This window comes from Dromaius novaehollandiae, chromosome W (assembly GCF_036370855.1).
Source record: "Dromaius novaehollandiae isolate bDroNov1 chromosome W, bDroNov1.hap1, whole genome shotgun sequence".
Classification (NCBI taxonomy): domain Eukaryota; kingdom Metazoa; phylum Chordata; class Aves; order Casuariiformes; family Dromaiidae; genus Dromaius; species Dromaius novaehollandiae.
Window position 1 is genome coordinate 59,417,411 of NC_088130.1, and position 16,281 is coordinate 59,433,691.

At 70.2% G+C, this 16,281-nt stretch overlaps 2 protein-coding genes across 4 annotated transcripts; both read right to left on the bottom strand.

The window, feature by feature from the left end:
• Positions 1 to 5,494: 5,494 nt before the first annotated feature.
• LOC112993619 (uncharacterized HIT-like protein Synpcc7942_1390) lies at positions 5,495 to 6,951 on the bottom strand. 2 transcript variants are annotated; one of them, XM_064499899.1, is made up of 5 exons: positions 6,834 to 6,951; positions 6,081 to 6,224; positions 5,900 to 6,004; positions 5,755 to 5,827; positions 5,495 to 5,648 (listed from the first exon to the last, which is right to left on the bottom strand). In XM_064499899.1, exons 1-5 carry the CDS (start codon positions 6,900 to 6,902, stop codon positions 5,557 to 5,559), a joined length of 483 nt encoding a protein of 160 aa, XP_064355969.1. In that variant the 5' UTR covers positions 6,903 to 6,951; the 3' UTR covers positions 5,495 to 5,556. The 2 variants fall into 2 exon arrangements, with proteins under 2 accessions (XP_064355969.1, XP_064355970.1); XM_064499900.1 differs by having other exon boundaries at positions 6,879 to 6,938.
• A 265-nt stretch (positions 6,952 to 7,216) lies between these two features.
• LOC135324180 (TATA box-binding protein-associated factor, RNA polymerase I, subunit C-like) lies at positions 7,217 to 12,342 on the bottom strand. Of its 2 annotated transcripts, XM_064499897.1 has the most exons (14): positions 12,071 to 12,342; positions 11,885 to 11,978; positions 11,500 to 11,606; positions 11,246 to 11,341; positions 11,086 to 11,156; positions 10,701 to 10,948; positions 10,514 to 10,624; positions 10,281 to 10,404; positions 10,094 to 10,165; positions 9,842 to 9,977; positions 9,599 to 9,727; positions 9,346 to 9,520; positions 9,057 to 9,194; positions 7,217 to 8,455 (listed from the first exon to the last, which is right to left on the bottom strand). In XM_064499897.1, exons 1-14 carry the CDS (start codon positions 12,203 to 12,205, stop codon positions 7,245 to 7,247), a joined length of 2,847 nt encoding a protein of 948 aa, XP_064355967.1. In that variant the 5' UTR covers positions 12,206 to 12,342; the 3' UTR covers positions 7,217 to 7,244. The 2 variants fall into 2 exon arrangements, with proteins under 2 accessions (XP_064355967.1, XP_064355968.1); XM_064499898.1 differs by lacking the exon at positions 11,246 to 11,341.
• Between the last annotated feature and the right edge of the window lie 3,939 nt (positions 12,343 to 16,281).

Consider the following 16,281-nt stretch of genomic DNA (forward strand, 5'->3'; position numbering starts at 1 on the left):
AGTGAGCACGCTGACTCGGACCGTTTCTCACCGCTTCGCGCCTCCGAGCCGGCGGCAGGGCATTACCTCCTCCTGCCAGTTGCGGACCAAGCAGCTGCCCCGGGGTGCGGGCTGCTCTGTGGGCATCCACGCGGGCACGGGGGGTGTCTGGGGTGAGCTGTCCCCGAGCCCCTCACCGACTTCTTCGGGGGGCACCGCTGCGGCTTCGGCCTCACTGGTTGTCCCGGGTGGCTCCCCGTGGCACGATGGTTTCTCCGTGGCTGCCTGGGGCACGGGCCCTCCGCCGGGGGCGCCGGCCATGCCCTCCCCGTGGCGTGGGGGAGGTACCTGGCCTGTCAGGGCCACCCTGCGCGTGGGGACAGGACACGGTCCCTGGGTCAGGCCCCCTGCGGTGTCACCGCCGTGCCCCCACCCCGGTGCCTCCCGGGTGTCCCTCCGCAGTGGGGGGCAAGGGGCTGCTTCCTCTCTTGAGGCTGCCGGGTCTCTGCTGCGGGGGTGATCTTCCCCTCCACCATCCCCTCCCCGCAACCTCCCCAAGCCCCGGAGCCCTCCCCATGCTGGGCTCTGCCCCACAGAGGCCCCCCAGGCACAGCACCCTGCCCCACGCAGTGTCTGCCCGGTGCCCCCCAGGCTCCCATGTCCTCTATTGACCCCATGGCCCTGCCCCCCAAATTCTCCCCCCCAGACTCTGCCCCCCCAAGCACCTCCCAAGGCCCTGCATCCCTTAAAGCCTCCCGGGCCCTGCCCCCCAAGTGCCACTCCCCGGCCCTGCAACCCAAATTCCCCCCCCTAGGGCCCCATCACCCAAATGCCCCCCAAGCCCTGCATCCCTTAAAGCCTCCCTGGGTCCTGCCCCCCAACTGACCCCCCCATGGCCTTGCACCCCAAAGGTCATCCCCAAGCCCTGCCCCCCCCAAACGCCCTCCAGGGCCCTGCATCCCTTAAAGCCTCCCTGGGCCCTGCCCCCCAACTGCCCCCCCCCATGGCCCTGCTCCCCAAAGGTCATCCCCAAGCCCTGTCCCCCCCAAACGCCCCCCAAATGCCCTGCATCCCTTAAAGCCTCCCTGGGTCCTGCCCCCATGGCCCTGCCCCCCCAAATCCCCCCCCAGGGCCCCATTACCCAAATGCCCCCCAAAGCCCTGCATCCCCTAAAGCCTCCTCTCGTCCTGCCCCCCCAAGTGCCCCCCATAGCCCTGCCCCCCAAATTCCCCCCCCCAGGGCCCCATCACCCAAATGGCCCCAAATGCCCCCCTAAGGCCCTGCATCCCTTAAAGCCTCCCTGGGCCCTGCCCCCCAAGTGCCCCCCCGGCCCTGCACCCCAACCCCCCCCCGTGCCCCATCACCCAAACGCCCCCCAAGCCCTGCATCCCTTAAAGCCTCCCCGGGCCCTGCCCCCCAAGTGCCCCTCCATGGCCCTGCACCCCAAAGGTCCCCCCCCCAGGCCCTGCCCCACCCTCGGGGGGTCTTGGGCCCCCGCCGCGCTCCCCGCTCCATAGCGGGACCCCGCCGCTCCTGCTCCCGCGCAGGAGGAGAGAACCCCCCCCCCCCGCCTCCATCTCCATGGAGACGGTAAACATCCTCCGCCCCGGACCCGCCCCCCCAACTCTCCAAGCTCATTGGCGGGTCCGAGCGCGGCAGCTCCTCCCATTGGCGGAGAGCCTCGCGGCGGGAGGGGGCGGGGGTCCCCCCTGTCCCCACCCGCTTAGGCTGCCATGGCAGGGGGCGGGGCCAGGGGCAGGAACGGTACACAGGGGCGGGGCCAGGGGGCAGCAGGGGCGAAGGGGCGGGGCCAGGCCGGGTGCCGCGCTGCCCCCCCGGCCGTGGGGAGTGGGGCCTGGCCCCGGGCCCGGGCGCTCGGAGCCGGTGGCGGCAGGGGCCGGGGCCGGGGAGGAGCCCTGGGGCCCGGCCAGCGCCCGCAGGGCCGGCGAGGCCGCGCGGGATATTTATAACAACAAGCAGCGCCTTCAGCCGCGGCCCCGCTGGGCGCCCCGGGCCCTGCCGGCTGCACGGGGTCCAAGCATCGCCCCCCGAAAGCAGCCGATCCCGGGCTGGCCCCGGGCTGCCCCCCATGCCTGAGCCCCCGGGGGCACCCTGGGCACCACAGCAGCAAGGCGGCCCTGCCTCGGCCTCGGTCAGTGCCCCGGTGGGAGGGCCATGGGGCAGCACCCAGGGGTCAGCACCCCATCGAGACGGCCGTGGGGTGGTAGCCCTGGGGGCCGGCACCCCAGTGGGATGGCCATGGGGCAACAGTCCAGGGGGTGGGATGGCCATGGGGTGGCACCCGGAGGTTGGCACCTCATCGAGACGGCTGTTGGGTGGCAGTCCAGGGGTCAGCACCCCATGGGATGGCCATGGGGCGGCACCTAGGGGTTAGCGCCTCAGCATGACAGCCGTGGGGCAGCACCTGGGGTTCAGCATCCCATAGGATGGCCGTGGGGCGGCACCTGGGGATCAGCACCCCATCGAGATGGCTGTGGGGCAAAAGTCCAGGGGGCGGGATGACCATGGGGTGGCACCCGGGGATCAGCACCCCATAGGATGGCCGTGGGGCGGCACCTGGGGTTCAGCACCCCATAGGATGGCCGTGGGGTGGCACCCAGGGGTCAGCGCTCTGGCAGGACAAGCTGTGGGGCGCCACCTGGGGGTTGGCACCCCATCGAAACTGCTGTGGGGCAACAGTCCAGGGGGCAGGATGGCCATGGGGTGGCACCTGAGGATCAGCACCCCGGCGGGACAGCCGTGGGGCGGCAGCCTTGGGGGTCGGCACCCCGGTGGGACGGCCGTGGGGCAGCACCTGTGGGGCGGGAGGGCTGTGGGGCAGCAGCTCTGGCTGCCGCTGGAGCTGCTGGAGCCGGCAGGGGCGCCCGGCGCCAGCTGACACATCCCCCCGCGCCCCCCCTGCCCGGCTCTTTTGGGAACTTGCGTCATTTGCGATAGTCCCTGGCTAAGGAACGAAAACAACCCTCCGCCCCTCACGCGCCGAGCCCTGCTCCCCAGCCAGTCCCACGGCCCCAGCCCCAAGCTGCACCCTGTGGGGCCGGGAGCCCCGGGGCTGCCTGCGAGGGGCAGGCTCAGCTGGGGACCGACAAAACCAACGCGGCCAAGGACGAAAGGCGCCTGCAGACGCTCCTGGCCTGACCTCGGGCGCCGGCGTTCGCCGTCCGCGGGGCCCGGCACGGTGCTGAGGCCCGGCGAGCCGGGGGGAGCGCGCCTGGGTGGCACCGCGTGCCCCAAATTCCCGCTGGAGCCACTGCACCGTGGTCCCCACAGAGGCTTTGCGCCTCCGGGGCAGTCGGGGCACGCGCGAGCGTTGTGTTTCTGACCTCCCCGCCCCGGAGCAGCCAGCGCGGCTCAGTGCGCCGGCGGTGTTTGCACAGCGCGTGCCCTTTTTTGGCACGGCTGCGGGAGCTCTCTGCACTGAGAGCTGCCTTGTGCGCAGCACTCGCCGCTCATCTCCAGTCGCCGCCCTCGCCGAGCCCCGGGGGTGATGCCCTGGAGCGGCTGCCTGCAGAGGCTGTTGCAGCTCCCGTGCGCTGGGCACCTTGGGCTGGGCCCCTTCTGCAGCCCCACTGCACTGCTGGCCTTGTGCTGGGCCCCGAGTCCTCCCGAATTTTTGCCACAAAACCCTTGCAGTGCCTTGGCCATTTGTGTAGCCACCCATCCACTGCTGCCCTCCTGTGCGTGGCGCCGCTCAGTCCCACCAGCTCCCAGGGAGGCCTGCCTGTGTCTGGGATCTGCACCCTATCCTCAAGATTTCCACCCCATCCTCGGGATCTTCACGTCATCCTCAGGAGCTCCACCTCATCCTCGAGATCTGCACACCATCCTTGGAAGCTCCCCCTCATCCTCAAGATCTTTACCCCATCCTCAGGAGCTCCACCCTGGCCTCAGGATCTCTCCCTCATCCTTGGGATTTTCACCCCGTCCTCAGGAGCTCCACCCTGGCCTCAGGATCTCTACTCCATCCTCAGGATCTCCATCCCATCCTTGGGATCTTCACCCCATCCTCGGGATCTTCACCCCACCCTCAGGAGCTCTACCTCTTCCTTGGGATCTGCGCCCCATCCTCGGGATCCCCACCCTATCCTCGGGATCTCCAAGCACAACACGTGTGGCTCCCAAGGCGCCCAGTGCAGGCAGTGCTGCTCTGGCCCACATCCAGGTGTAGCCCCAAACCCAGCCCCAGCTCGAGCTAAGGCAAGAGCAGTTCCCGGCACTGGCCCTTCGTGACTACAATCCAAGCCAGTAATTACAGAGATAGGGGCACAACGGGGACGTGGTGCGTAATCCAATTACAGTTATTATATATATATATATATACATTCAGAAGAGCCCGTCTCACAAACAGCAGTTTGTTACAAGACCGGGCCAGCCAGGAGAAAAGACTGAAAAGCAAAATGCTGCTAAAGGGCATTTCACTGGACGCACCAAGAGCCAGCGTGGGCCACCGCGGCCTCGGACACCCCCAGCCCCCCTCCCGGGTGAGGGCAGCGAGCCGGAGGGGTGCGAGCCCAGGCTGGTTCAAGGTGACGCTCGTGCCCTGCGAGCGGTGGCAGCCTGGCCAGCACACTCCCATCACCGGAGCAGGGAAGGAGCAATGTCCAGCTGGGGTTTCGAAAGTCAATTTGCACCCAGACTCCCCATGCAAAAATAAAAGGGGGGGGGTGAGGACAGGCTGGTCCCAGGACATTGTGCCCGCCGGTCTCGCAGGGATGCGGAAGCCGGTCGCCAGGCAGGAGTTGCAGGGACCCAGCTGCAGCACCCTGGGCATCGTTTCAACCAACTTTTGCACCCGATTTGGGGGCAAGGAGCTGTTTCCCCTCCCGGCCCCGCCAGCCCTGAGGACTGGCAAGCACCGAGATCGGCCTCTGCATCCTGCCCAGCTGCTGGGGGGGTCTGGTGCCGTGGGGCACCCCACAAGGAGGGGGGGGGCTCAGCAGAGCCTGGCAGAGAGGGGCGGGCGGGGGGCTGTGCATGCCACTGCGGTTGCACCCGTGTCGCAGTGCCGGCCCAGGGCTGCTCCCAGCCCTGTGGCGGGGGGCCCGGGGGGCACCGGCTTTGCAAGGAGCCCCCTCGCCGGGACCCCGCTCTGCACGGCTGCTCGGGGCAGCCCGGCAGCGGCCCCATGCGCCGGCGGGCCGAGGCGCGGGCCGGGGCCGAACAAACCCGACATTATGCGCGGCGGGCTGCGGTCCCCTGCGCGGCTGGCCGGGGCCCAGGCGGCCTTGGCGGCGGCACCACCCTCTCCCGAGCGGCGGCGGTGGCGGTGCCAGGTGGGCCGCGCGCAGCGCCAGCCCCGGCCCCGCTGCTAAATATAGCGCCGGCCCCGAGCTCGCGGCCAAGCGGGCAGGCGGGGCGGGGGGCGCGGGGCAGGGAGAGCGCAGGCGCCGGTGCCGCGCGGGCGCCTTTGCACGCCCGTGGGTGCTTTTGCATGCAGCACACGCGTGTGTGTGCTCGCCTGACGTCGGTGCACATATACATTGATGCAGACGTGTGCGTTTTGCACGGCGGCACTGGCCCAGGCCGGTCACGCTTTATTGGGGGGCTCGGGGAGGCTCAGCCCGGCGGCCAGGCCAGCTGCCGCCCGCCCAGCACGTGCAGGTGCAGGTGGTAGACGGACTGGGCGCCGTGCTCCCCGTCGTTGATGACTGCCGGGAGAGGAAAGAGCAGGTTAGGGCCCCCCGTCTAGGGGGGGGTTAATGGGGATGGGTGGGGGATGGGCTGCAACGGGGCACCCGGCAGCGCCCGACTCACCCACTCGGTAGCCGCGGGCCAGTCCCTCCGCCTGTGCCGTGCGGCTGGCCACCACCAGCAGGTGCCCCAGGAGCTGGGAGCAAGAGGGTCAGCGCTGGCCCCGCCATCGCCCCCCTGGCCACCCCCCGGTGGGTGCCGTGCTCACCTCGGTGTCCTCGGGGCCCACGCGGCTGATGCGGGCGATGGGCCGCTTGGGGATCACCAGGAAGTGGACGGGCGCCTGCGGGGCCACGTCCCGAAAGGCCATGCACTGCCGGGAGAGCGTGGCAGGGTGAGCCGGGCACCCTCGGGTGCAGCCCCCCACCCCACCGCCACCCCCCCGGTACCTTGTCATCCTCGTAGAGCACGGTGGCGGGCACGCTGCGGGCGATGATTTTGCTGAAGATGGTGGGCTGCTCCTCGCCCGCTGCCGCTGCCCACTGGGCCTTGCCCACCTCCCCGTCCTGCCCGCCGGGCACCGTGTACCACCTCTAGGGCACAGAGGCATGGGGGAGCCTTACAGCGGCCTGCCAGGCGCAGGGACCCCACGGCCCCGGGCGTGCGTGGGAGAGCTGGTGGGGGCATGCACGCAAGGGGGCATGGGGGATGCATGCAGGAGGTCACAGGGGCTGCATGCAAGAGGCTGCAGGAGGATGCATGTAAGGGGTCACAGGGGATGCATGCAAGAGGCTGCAGGAGGATGCATGTAAGGGGTGGTGTGAAAGGGGCCGCAGGGGCTGCATGTAAGGAGCTGCATGTGTGGGGCTGCAGAGGGGCCGCATGCATAGGGCTGCATGCAAGGGCTCACAGGGCAATGCATGCCCGGGGTTGCAAGGAGAGGCCCGTGAGGGCTTGCAGGCAGCCGCGGGCAGGCCAAGGCCTGGCCCACGAGTGACGGGGCCGTGCAGATGGCAGCGTGGGGCGGGTGCACGGGGCGGGGGGTGCGGACACACGCGTGCCAGGTGCACGGCGGGGCAGCACGGGCAGCCCGCGGGCCCGCTGCTATGCGACTGCACGGCCACGGCGACGGCCCCCGCGCCCCCCGCGGGAGCCCACGCAGGCGCCGCGGGTGGCCAGCGTGCTCCCCCACCCGCGCCTACCTGCCCCGCGCGCGCCCCCCACGCGCGTAGTGGTCCCGCGCGCACCAGGCCCCGCGCCAGCGCCGCCATGGCCGCAGGTCCGCGCCCGCCCCGCCATCCCCATTGGCTCCTGCGGCTGCCACTTTCAGGCCTGCCTCGGGCGCCTTAAAGTACCCGCGCACCCTCCTCCAACCGCCCCACGCGTGACGCGCGATCGCCGTGGGGCAGCGCCGAGCAGTACAGGCGCGGCACAGGGTGCCTCGCAGCTGCTGCAGGCACCTAACGCAGAAAGGAGGCAGGCGGGCAGCTTCTTCCACAGGAGGAGGGGGCTCCCACAGAGGTCCCAGCACCAAGGTGGCACCCATCAGGACATGGGTCCCCCCAAGGACACTGCACAGCCACGCTGCCCCACGACCGCTTTATTGGAGGGGCTCAGAAGCCCATGCGGGGGCGCTTGCGGCGAGGCTGTGAGCCCGAGAGCTGGCTTTGCGAGGAGGGGATGCAGAGCTGCCCCCCCTGGCTGCAGGGTTGGCTGCCAGGGGGCTCGGGGGGCGTCTCAGGGGCACCGTCTGCGCACACGGCCAGGTAGTCACGCAGGGTCTTGCGGCGCTCCTTGGGGATGCCCCGGGAGCGCAGCGTCTGCGAGGAGAGCAGGGGCTCGGCTGAGGGTGGGGGGTGGTGAGGGGAGCCCCCCCAGACCTCCGCCAGCACCTGGGGCAGCGCGTCGGGGTGCCCAGGAGACAGTGGGGGGCCTGGGCCTGGCGGCCCGTCGCTGAGCTCCGACAGCTCCGACTGGTAGGTGACGGAGGAGGTGAAGCTGGCCGAGAGGCTGCGGTGCCCCCGTGCCCGCTTCTGTCGCCGCCGGCGCTCCCGTAGCGCCCGCTGCCTCTGCGCCATGTTCAGGCCCAGCCGCTCCTCCCACCAGTGGCTCCAGTCCCCGGCCCAGGCGGCTGTGAGCCGGGTGCTCAGGGCATCGGGCCACGCCGCCGGATCCACGGGCTGCGGCGGGGGCGGTGGGGCGGGCGCCGGGTGCCAACGTCGCACACGGCCCCGCTCCCGCATGGCGCGCCGCAGCTGCTGGCGGGCCCACGCGTGCAGGGTGCCGGTGCCAGGCCCGGCCGGCGGCCCCAGGTCCTGCCTCGTGAAGAGGCGCTTTTGGCTGATGGTGGGGGGTGCCCGGCCCGCTGCCTGCTGCGGCAGCTCCTGCTGGTCCCTGAAAAGCGCCTTCAGCCAGCGGCGGTACCGCAGGGCCACAGCGGGGCTGGGCACAGCAGGCGAGGGACAGCAGCGGGCACAGGGCTCCTCCGGGCGCTGGGCTTCCTCTGGAGCTGCTGGGGTGCCTGCCTCCTCCTCTTCCTCCTCCTCCTCCTCGTTGACAATCACCTCCAGGTTGGACAAGAAGAAGGTCTCCTCCTCCTCTTCCTCACCATTAGAGCCAGGTGGAGAGCTGGGAGCGCTCCCGCACAGAGCCTCCACCACGGGGGAAGCGCTGGGGGCTGCCTCATCCTTGTGCTCCCCGTCGGCAGTGCTGGGCTGTGCTGCCTCGTGCCTCAGGGTTTGGTAGAAGACATCCCCAGCCTCCGAGAGCTGGAAAACCAGCAGGGACTCCCGCTGTCCTTGCGCGTGCAGCACCGCTGTCAGCCCTGGGGGGGACACACAGGGGATGGCCACCAGTCACCGAGGTGGGAAAGGACAGCAGCAGCTCGGTCCAAGCCCCCCAGAGCGGGGCCAGCCTCCAGCACATTGCTAAGGCCCTGGCCCCATAGAGGGCTGAAGGTCTCCACGGATGGAGGTTCCCACTTTGGGCCCCTCACAGGAGATGTATTTCCTAATATTTAATGGATATTTCCCTGCATGCCACTTGTGCTGCTGCCTCTCGTTCTGTGGCCTTCCCCAAGAAAAGCCTGGCCCCGGGCTCTCTCCAGCCCTGTCAGGCCACTGCCAGCAACAAGGGGATCCCTTCACTGTCCCTTCACCAGGCTGCCCAGCCCCACTGCTCCCAGCTGCCCTAACCCCTGGCCCCTCAGCACTTCAGCTGGCCTTGCTCCCAGGCAGTTCATTTCTGAACAGCCCCAGCCTGCCCTGGCGCTCAGGATTTTGCTTTTGCCTTTTCCAGCCCGCCAGAGCCCTGCGAGGGCTGTACCCTCCCCACCACCCCCGGGGGCTGCCCAGGCATCGCCTGCCAGCCTTGGCATGATGTCCTGCCCCCGGGACGCGCATGCCCCCAACGCGCGGGACACCCACCGGCAGCCGGGGCACCGAGGCGCTGCTGCAGCAGCTGGTGCCGGTGTGGGAGCTGCTGGGGCAGGTGCTGCAGGCAGCCGGAGATGCTGTGCAGCTTCTGCGGAGGCCCGGCAAGCTGGCAGGCCGACTTGCTGCCCCCTGCGGAAGGATGCAATGACAGTGCTCAGTGAGCCCAGCTCCCCACACCGCAGCCAGCCCGGTGCCCATCAGCACGGGAGGCAGGCACCCCGCTTTCTGCCAGGCCCTGACCCCGCAGCACCTCCGAACTGCTCGCAGCCCTGTCACTCACCCGTGTACTGCAGCAGCAGCAGCTCCTGGGTGTGGGACGCACCAAGCAGCAGCTTATGGCTCCTGCCGGGGCCCCCCGGCACCACGTGGGCAAACAGCGGCGGGTCCTGCATCATATGCGCCCACTTCAGCACGGGCACCAGCGGCAAGCGCTCGTCCATCACGTACACTGCGAACTGGGAGGGGGCACAGCTCAGCGGGGCTCACAGCAATGGGGGTCACCCCGAGCTGCCACCTCCGTGTCCTGGACTCACCTGGGTGGCAACAAGGTGCTGGGAGGGGTGGGCCCTGCCAAGGTACAGGGGCAGCACCACACGCTCGCCCTGCTGGCACCCAGCTTCCTCACCCACCTTGAAGAAATCGAAGTGGCATCTCCCAGGTGCCTGGAAGAGCAAAGCAGAGCAGGATGCTGTGAGCACAGAGGAGTGGGAGGCCCTCTCCTGCCATCCGCCTGCCCACACGGCCACACACCGCCTGCCTGCTCCCTCCAGGCTCACCCGCGTGTCCAGGCACTGCAGGCCGGTGCGGTCAGCACAGCTCAGCACCCGCGGGTGGGCAGTGAAGTCGCTCCAGCGCCAGGGTGAATGGTCCCGGAAAAACATGGTCTGGGGGTCCTGGCGGAGCTGCTGCAGCCTGGGGGAGAAGGCACTGCCGTTACCGCCAGGTCTGGGGTGAGCGCGGAGCAGGGGGCCAGAGCTGTCCCTCAGCAGTCTGCGCTGGCCCCGTCCGGCCCACGCGCCTGGCCTCACCCCGTCTCGACGCTCCAGAGGTAGACAGCTCCACTCTGGGTGCAGACGGCCAGCTCCCCGGGGAGGTGAGGGCTGCGAGAGAGGGGCAGGGCTTCACCGCGGGGGCAGGAGCGCCCGGCCCCGGGGAGGAGGGACACAGAGGCAGGCGCTGAGCCCGCCCGCTACACGCTGCTCCCCCGGCGCCTACCTGACAGTGAGGCAGGAGGCCGGCACGCTGGTGCGGATGACCTGCAGCGGGGCAGGGGCAGCGCCCGTCCTGCCCCGCACCCTCCAAACGCCACAGTGATAGTCTGAGCGGACACCAACAAAGCCTGACGCAGGGCAGGAGAGAGCAGGTTAGAGGTTCCCCGGCCCAAGACTGGATGCCGGGTGCCCCATGCTCCGTCGAGGCTCGGGGACCAGTTGCAGGACCACGCTCACCTTCTCCGTCCACCTGGGCAGCAGCCACCTGCCGGATGCGTCCGTTGAGCTCAAACTGCGCCGGGGAGCCCCGGGCACGGGGCACCTCACCCAGCACCACGTCCTGGAAATCTGGGGTGCCGGCTAAGGGCGGTGCGGCACACAACCACCGTGGGGACACCCCCCTGCACCCCCGGGGGAAGGATACAGAGCTGGTTCATGGCTGGCCCTCTGGGGTACACCAGGCGGCCCGTGCGTGCGCCCGCATCTTCGGGGGGCAGCCAGGCCAGCGCCCCCCCCGTGGAGCTGTCGTCGAAGAGCAGGCTGGCCCACTGCAGCACCAGCTCGTCATGCACGCAGTCCGCCAGCAGGTCCAGTGGCACCTCGAACAGCCAGTCGCGGCACAGGTGGGAGAACCAGCGGACACGGGAGGTGAGGTGCTGCTGGGGGCAGCCGCTGCGGAGACAGCCAGCGTCAGGTGGGCAGGGCCAGGCGGTCTGTGAGCACCCACTCCGGGCAGGGAGCGTGGGGCAGAGGGAGCCAGGGCAGAGAACAGGAGCTCCCCAGTGCCCCCCAGGGCAGGGGACACTCACTGCCTGGCCTCCAGCCGGTTGATCTCCTCAACCAGGGGTGTCATCCGGATGGTGGTGTCTCGGGCCTGCCTCTGTGGGGAGGAGATGGGGCAGAGGTTGGGGCTGGCAGCTCTAAGGGATGGGGCGGGGGCAGCGCTGTCACCCCCGGAAAGACACTGACCCTCAGCTTGGCGTTGCCCAGGTAAAAGTTCTTGTGCAGCAGTTGCCCCAGGGAGCCAAATGCATCTTCTGAGTGATCCACAAAGAAGTGGCCCAACTGCGCAGGAAGGCCAAAGCGAAGGTTAGGATGCGCTGGGGTGAGACCAGGCTCACCTGTGCTCAGACGCGTCCCCCAGCCCCAGGGCACAACTCCAGAGCAATCTGGGGTGCCAGAACAGGCCTGTCTTCAGCAAGACACAGCGCCCAAGGCCCTACCTGCTTGGTGAAGTCGAGGGCAGCTCCAGACTTGCCCGAGCGGAGCTTCCTGCGCAGGACCCCACGGTAGAGGATGTCCTGAGGCATGAGCGAGGGAACCCAGCAGCCTGCAGGAAAAGGGCAAGACCCGAGCAGTACGGTGGCAGCAAGCCTTGATCTGTGGGAAGCCGCACGGGGTGCAGAGACGGGACAGCACCTCGGGGAGCAGCTCACCCACCCCAGCAAACGCCGCCAGGGCGGGGAAAAGGGAGAGCTGCTACAGCAGCACTGGCATGCGAGGGCCGACGGGGCCGGGAACCCTAACCTCGAGGTGGGGGACAGAGCAGGGTGCCCCCTTGCCCCAGGGCGCCCCTTTCCCCCCGCCGCCGCCGCGCAGGGCCCTCACCGGCGTTGGGGGGCAGGAAGGGCGCAGCAGCGACGCCGGCCGGCTCCCAGCTCTCGCCCGCTCCGCCGCGCCGGGCCACGAACGGCGTCTCGGCCTGCAGGGACCCCAGGTCAGAACGGTCCCCCCCGCCCCGGCGCCCCGGATTTGGGCGCGGGGCTCCGGCCCCCCCCGCCGCCCCGGGCTCACCGCGTGCGGGCCGCGGCAGGCGCCCACCAGCACCTGCCCGTGCTCGCCCCAGCCGGCCGCCGCAGCGGCGCCCCGCTCCTCCGCGGGGGGGCCGGCGCCGCAGAAGGACGGGAACAGCGCGGCCGGGAACTCCATGGCGGCCCCGGGGAGGGGCTCGGGGGGGCGGAGGGGACCGCGCCGGATTGGGCCCCACGCCGGGGCGCTGCCCACGCGGACGCACGCGCCCGCCGGAAGTGCCGCCGCCGTAGAGCCGCCGTCCCGGCGCCGCGCACCAATCAGCGGCCGGGGCGGGGCGGGGAGGGGGCGGGGCGGCCAGAGCGGCGCGGCCGCGGAGCGCTGCTGCCACCTGGCGGCCGGCGGGAGGGCGCTCGGCCCCCGCAGGGACCGCGGGGAGCTGCTGGAGTGCGAGCGGGACGAGCGGCAGGGCTGGGACCGGCACCGGCACCGGCACCGGCACCGGGAGGAGCGGCAGGGCTGGGCTGGGACTGGCACTGGGACCAGGACCTGGACCGGGACCGAAGGAAGCGGCAGGGTTGGGACTGGCACCGGGACCGTCACCGGGACCGGGGCGAGCAGCAGGGCTGGGACCGGCACCGGCATCGGGGGGAGCTGCAGGGCTGGGACTGGGACCAGGACCGGGACCTGGACCGGGGGAAGCTGCAGGGTTGGCACCGGCACCGGCACCGGCACCGGGGGGAGGAGCAGGGCTGGCACCGGGACCGGCACCAGGGGGAGCTGCAGGGCTGGGACCGGCACTGGCACCGGGACCGGGACTGGCACCGCGGGGAGCGGCAGGGCTGGGACCGGGACCGAGACCGAGACCGGGGCGAGCAGCAGGGCTGGGACTGGCACCGGCACCGAGGGGAGCTGCAGGGCTGGGACCGGGACCGGGACCGGGGGGAGCTGCAAGGCTGGGACCAGCACTGGCACTGGGACCGGGACCAGGACGAGCGGCAGGGCTGGGACCGGGGGGAGCTGCAGGGACCCGGACGGGCCAGGAACTGCTCCCAATCCCCCCTTGATGCGTCACTGCCTGGCTGCCGGTCCTGATGGCGTCTGTCCCCCGGCACAGGGCAGTAGGGGCCAGGACGCAGGAGGGTGACACACTCCAGGCCTGGGGCGAAGAAGTTGCCTGCCGAGCCGGACTCAGTGCACCCACGCGGCACCGGGCATCCCAGGTCCTGCCTGCGACGGGCACCGCAGGGCTGTGGAGCAGGTGGGGGGACAGGGCAGCACCAGCCACAGGTCCCCACCACCAGCGACCCGCCGGTCTGGATGGAGGCCCCAGGATGCATCCCCGTGTCGGGACTGGTCCCAGCAGCCTTGCCGCCCCACTCGCCCATCCTGCTGGCGCGACCCACGTGTGTTGCAGCATCCTTTTATTGCTGGGTGTCGTGGGGCTCGGAGCCCCTGGGTGCCTCCTCGAGGGGGCCCTGGGGCTCCGGGGAGGGCAGCAGCGGTGCGTGAGCTGGACAGGTGGGCAGCTCCGCCAGCAGGGCCTGGTACACTGAATCATCGCTGGGCTTCCCTGCCAGCACGGCGTTCCTCATCTCAGGCACCTCCGCAAACACCAGGTATTTTTCTCCTGGGGCAAGGAGAGGCAGGGTGGGAGGCAGGGTGCAGAGCTGGGGGCATGGTGTGGGGGGCTGCAGCCCCGCTCCTCCTCCTCCTCCTCCCCGCGTACTGTAGGGCCGGCCGCCCTGCTTCCGCGCCTCCGTGGTCTCGAAGAAAGTCTCGTGCTCCTCCCAGCGCCGGTCGCACACCGCGCATGAGAAGGTGGACTCGAAGCTCTTGCACCAGCAGCCTGGGGAGGGGGCGGAGGCGGACGTGGTCATAGCCAGCCCCTCTGGATCCGGCCCCCCCCGGGGGCTGCGGCCTCACCTGCGGCGCGGCAGGGGCGCCCGGCGCTGGGCACGTGCTTCTCGTGGCTGTGCTTGCAGCGGCAGCTGGCGCACCAGGCGAAGAGCTCCGCAGGCACCCGCCGCCGCAGCCAGAACTCACCCACATCCTCGGCCCGCGAGGGGATGAAGGTGAAGCTCTGGCACTCACAGCGTTCCACGGCGCAGGGCACCGCTCCCTGCGTCTCTGTGGTGCGGCACGTACCCGTCAGCCCCAGAGGGGTCTGGCCAGCTGGGAAAGGAGCCCAGGGTGCTCACGGCGAGAGGGGGGTGCCCCACCGCGGTGGCACCCGCACGCACCTACGTAAGGCTGGTGCTCACTCAGCAGGTGCCCGCAGAAGCACTTGGAGCGGTCGCCCACGCGGAAGCAGTCCCACAGGTATTCGGGGCAGCGCCAGCCCACATACAGGCCTGCGGCCAAGGGCACCACTGAGCCCAGCAGCTCTCCCCACGGTGCCCCATGGCCTCCCGTGCTGGGGAGAGGTGCCTGGCCATGGGGCAGCCCAGCTGCTCCACAGCGTGTGCCTCCCCCGTGCCCACTACTGGCTTGCCTGTCCGCAGGGCCTTGAGGGCCGCCTCCTTCTCCAGGTAGAAGAGCTCCTCGACCTGCCTGCCAAACTGGTCGCAGCATGTGGCCTTAGCCACCGACATGAGCTCGGCCTCCTCAGCCGGGACCACGGCCTGCGCCATGCCATCTGCCGAAGAGAGCGCGAGCAGGGATGTGTGGGGCCACTGTGGCTGTGACACGGCCCGGGACGGCTCCCTGGGGTCGGCTCTGGGAGAGCAGCGGGCCCATGCCCTCCCGCAGTGCGGGGCCCCCATTTCCACCCGGCAGACCTGTGGCCATGGGGTCTGCCCCCATTTCCACCTGGCAGACCTGTGGCCATGGGGTCTGCTCGTATGTGGGGGGAGCTGCAGAGGGGCTGCCATGCCAGAGGGCCACCGGGCAGATGGAGGGGATGTGGCTGAGGGGAGAGATGGGCTGGGACGGGGGGGCTCTGCCCAAGCGGCAGGAAGGGGAGAGGGGCTCCGGGCTACCGCGCTGCCACCCTCCCACCGCAGGGTCCTGCTCCCCTGAGGGGGACTTCATCTCCAGACCACCCCAGAGCTGGCCTGGGGTGCCTGGGGGCAGAGCCACGTACCTGTCACCCCTGTCTCGGCAGCTGCCGCCTTCTTCTGGCCCCTGGGCTGCCTGGGCTTCACCTGCCTCTGCTGGGAGCTCGTTCCCACCTCCTCGCCCTCCAGGACAGCCAGAGGGGGGTACATGCCCCACAGATCTTTGCCCTCCCAGTGGGCCCCCCCCCGGGCACCCTCAATCACTGTGGGAGATGCTGCCCGGGCTGGCTGTGTGGGGGGCCCAACTGGCAGGGGGGGCTCTGCCTGGCCCTCGTCAGCCGGGGCCAGGGGCCCCTCGGCGGGACCCTCCGCCTGGGGTGCCTCAGCCTCCATAGCTGACCTGGCCCCTGTGCTGCATGGCCAGAGCCACCCTGGCCAGGATGCTCGGGGTTGCCAGGGAACCGTGGTGGCCGTGGTGACTTGTGACACAAGGCCCCACTGTGCTGGGATGGAAGGAGGGTGCCTGGGGGCTGTGGGGCAGCTGAATAGCTGGAGGATGTGGGGCCTTGGGGCAGCTCCCGGCAGTGGGGGGACCCTTCCCTGCTTGCTGCCCCATCCTCCTTCTGCTCACGCTGCTCTTGCCTCCCCCTCTGGCCCTGCTCCCACCACATATCCCCTCTCTCCCCCAGAATGGGGGGCACAGGGTGGTCGGCAGAGCTCAGCCCCAGGCAGGTCGATGGTGCACGTGAGTCCCCCTCACCAGGCTGGGACCTCAGCACCTGGCCCTGCCTGCTGGCTCGGGGACTGGTGTGTCCCCTGCCTGTCTGGCTATACCCCGTGCATGGCTCAAGGACACCAACACTGGGGGACATCCCTACAGAAATCACTCCTGACTTGTGCATCCCAACCTGGGTCTAAGGGCAGATCCTGCAGCGGTGCTGGGCAGAGAGACAGGTGATGTGAGCTGCCGCTCCATGGAATTGAGGAGCCGGGAGCTGAAGGAACGTAACACTTTGCCATGCACTTTGTCCCTGTCCGTTCATGAAGCCGGAGGGCTCAGACAGCCCTCTGCAAGGGCAGGCTGGGGCTGTGCTAGCTGCCGCTGGCAGGCCAGCGGGTCCTCCCTCAGCCCTGCGTCTCCAGCCAGCTTTTGCAGCTCCTGGGCTCCTGGCAGCCTCTGGGCTTGAGTTTGCCAGAAAGCCCTGGCCACTGCTGTGCACAAGGCTGTTCCCACTGATGGATCTCTCCTGGCTTGAG

Bases quoted from the DNA above. Each gene is read 5' to 3' on its own strand.
- LOC135324180 (XM_064499897.1), bottom strand. From the start codon at position 12,205: ATGGAGTTCCCGGCCGCGCTGTTCCCGTCCTTCTGCGGCGCCGGCCCC. The intron at 10,405-10,513 runs GTGAGCGTGGTC...GCCCTGCGTCAG, and splicing joins TGCCCAGGTGGACGGAGAAG to GCTTTGTTGGTGTCCGCTCA. The intron at 8,456-9,056 runs GTGGGTGTCCCG...TGTCCCCCCCAG, and splicing joins CCTCGGTGCCCCGGCTGCCG to GGCTGACAGCGGTGCTGCAC.
- LOC112993619 (XM_064499899.1), bottom strand. From the start codon at position 6,902: ATGGCGGCGCTGGCGCGGGGCCTGGTGCGCGCGGGACCACTACGCGCG. The intron at 6,005-6,080 runs GTACCGGGGGGG...CTCTCCCGGCAG, and splicing joins TGCTCTACGAGGATGACAAG to TGCATGGCCTTTCGGGACGT. The intron at 5,828-5,899 runs GTGAGCACGGCA...TCTTGCTCCCAG, and splicing joins TGGGCCCCGAGGACACCGAG to CTCCTGGGGCACCTGCTGGT.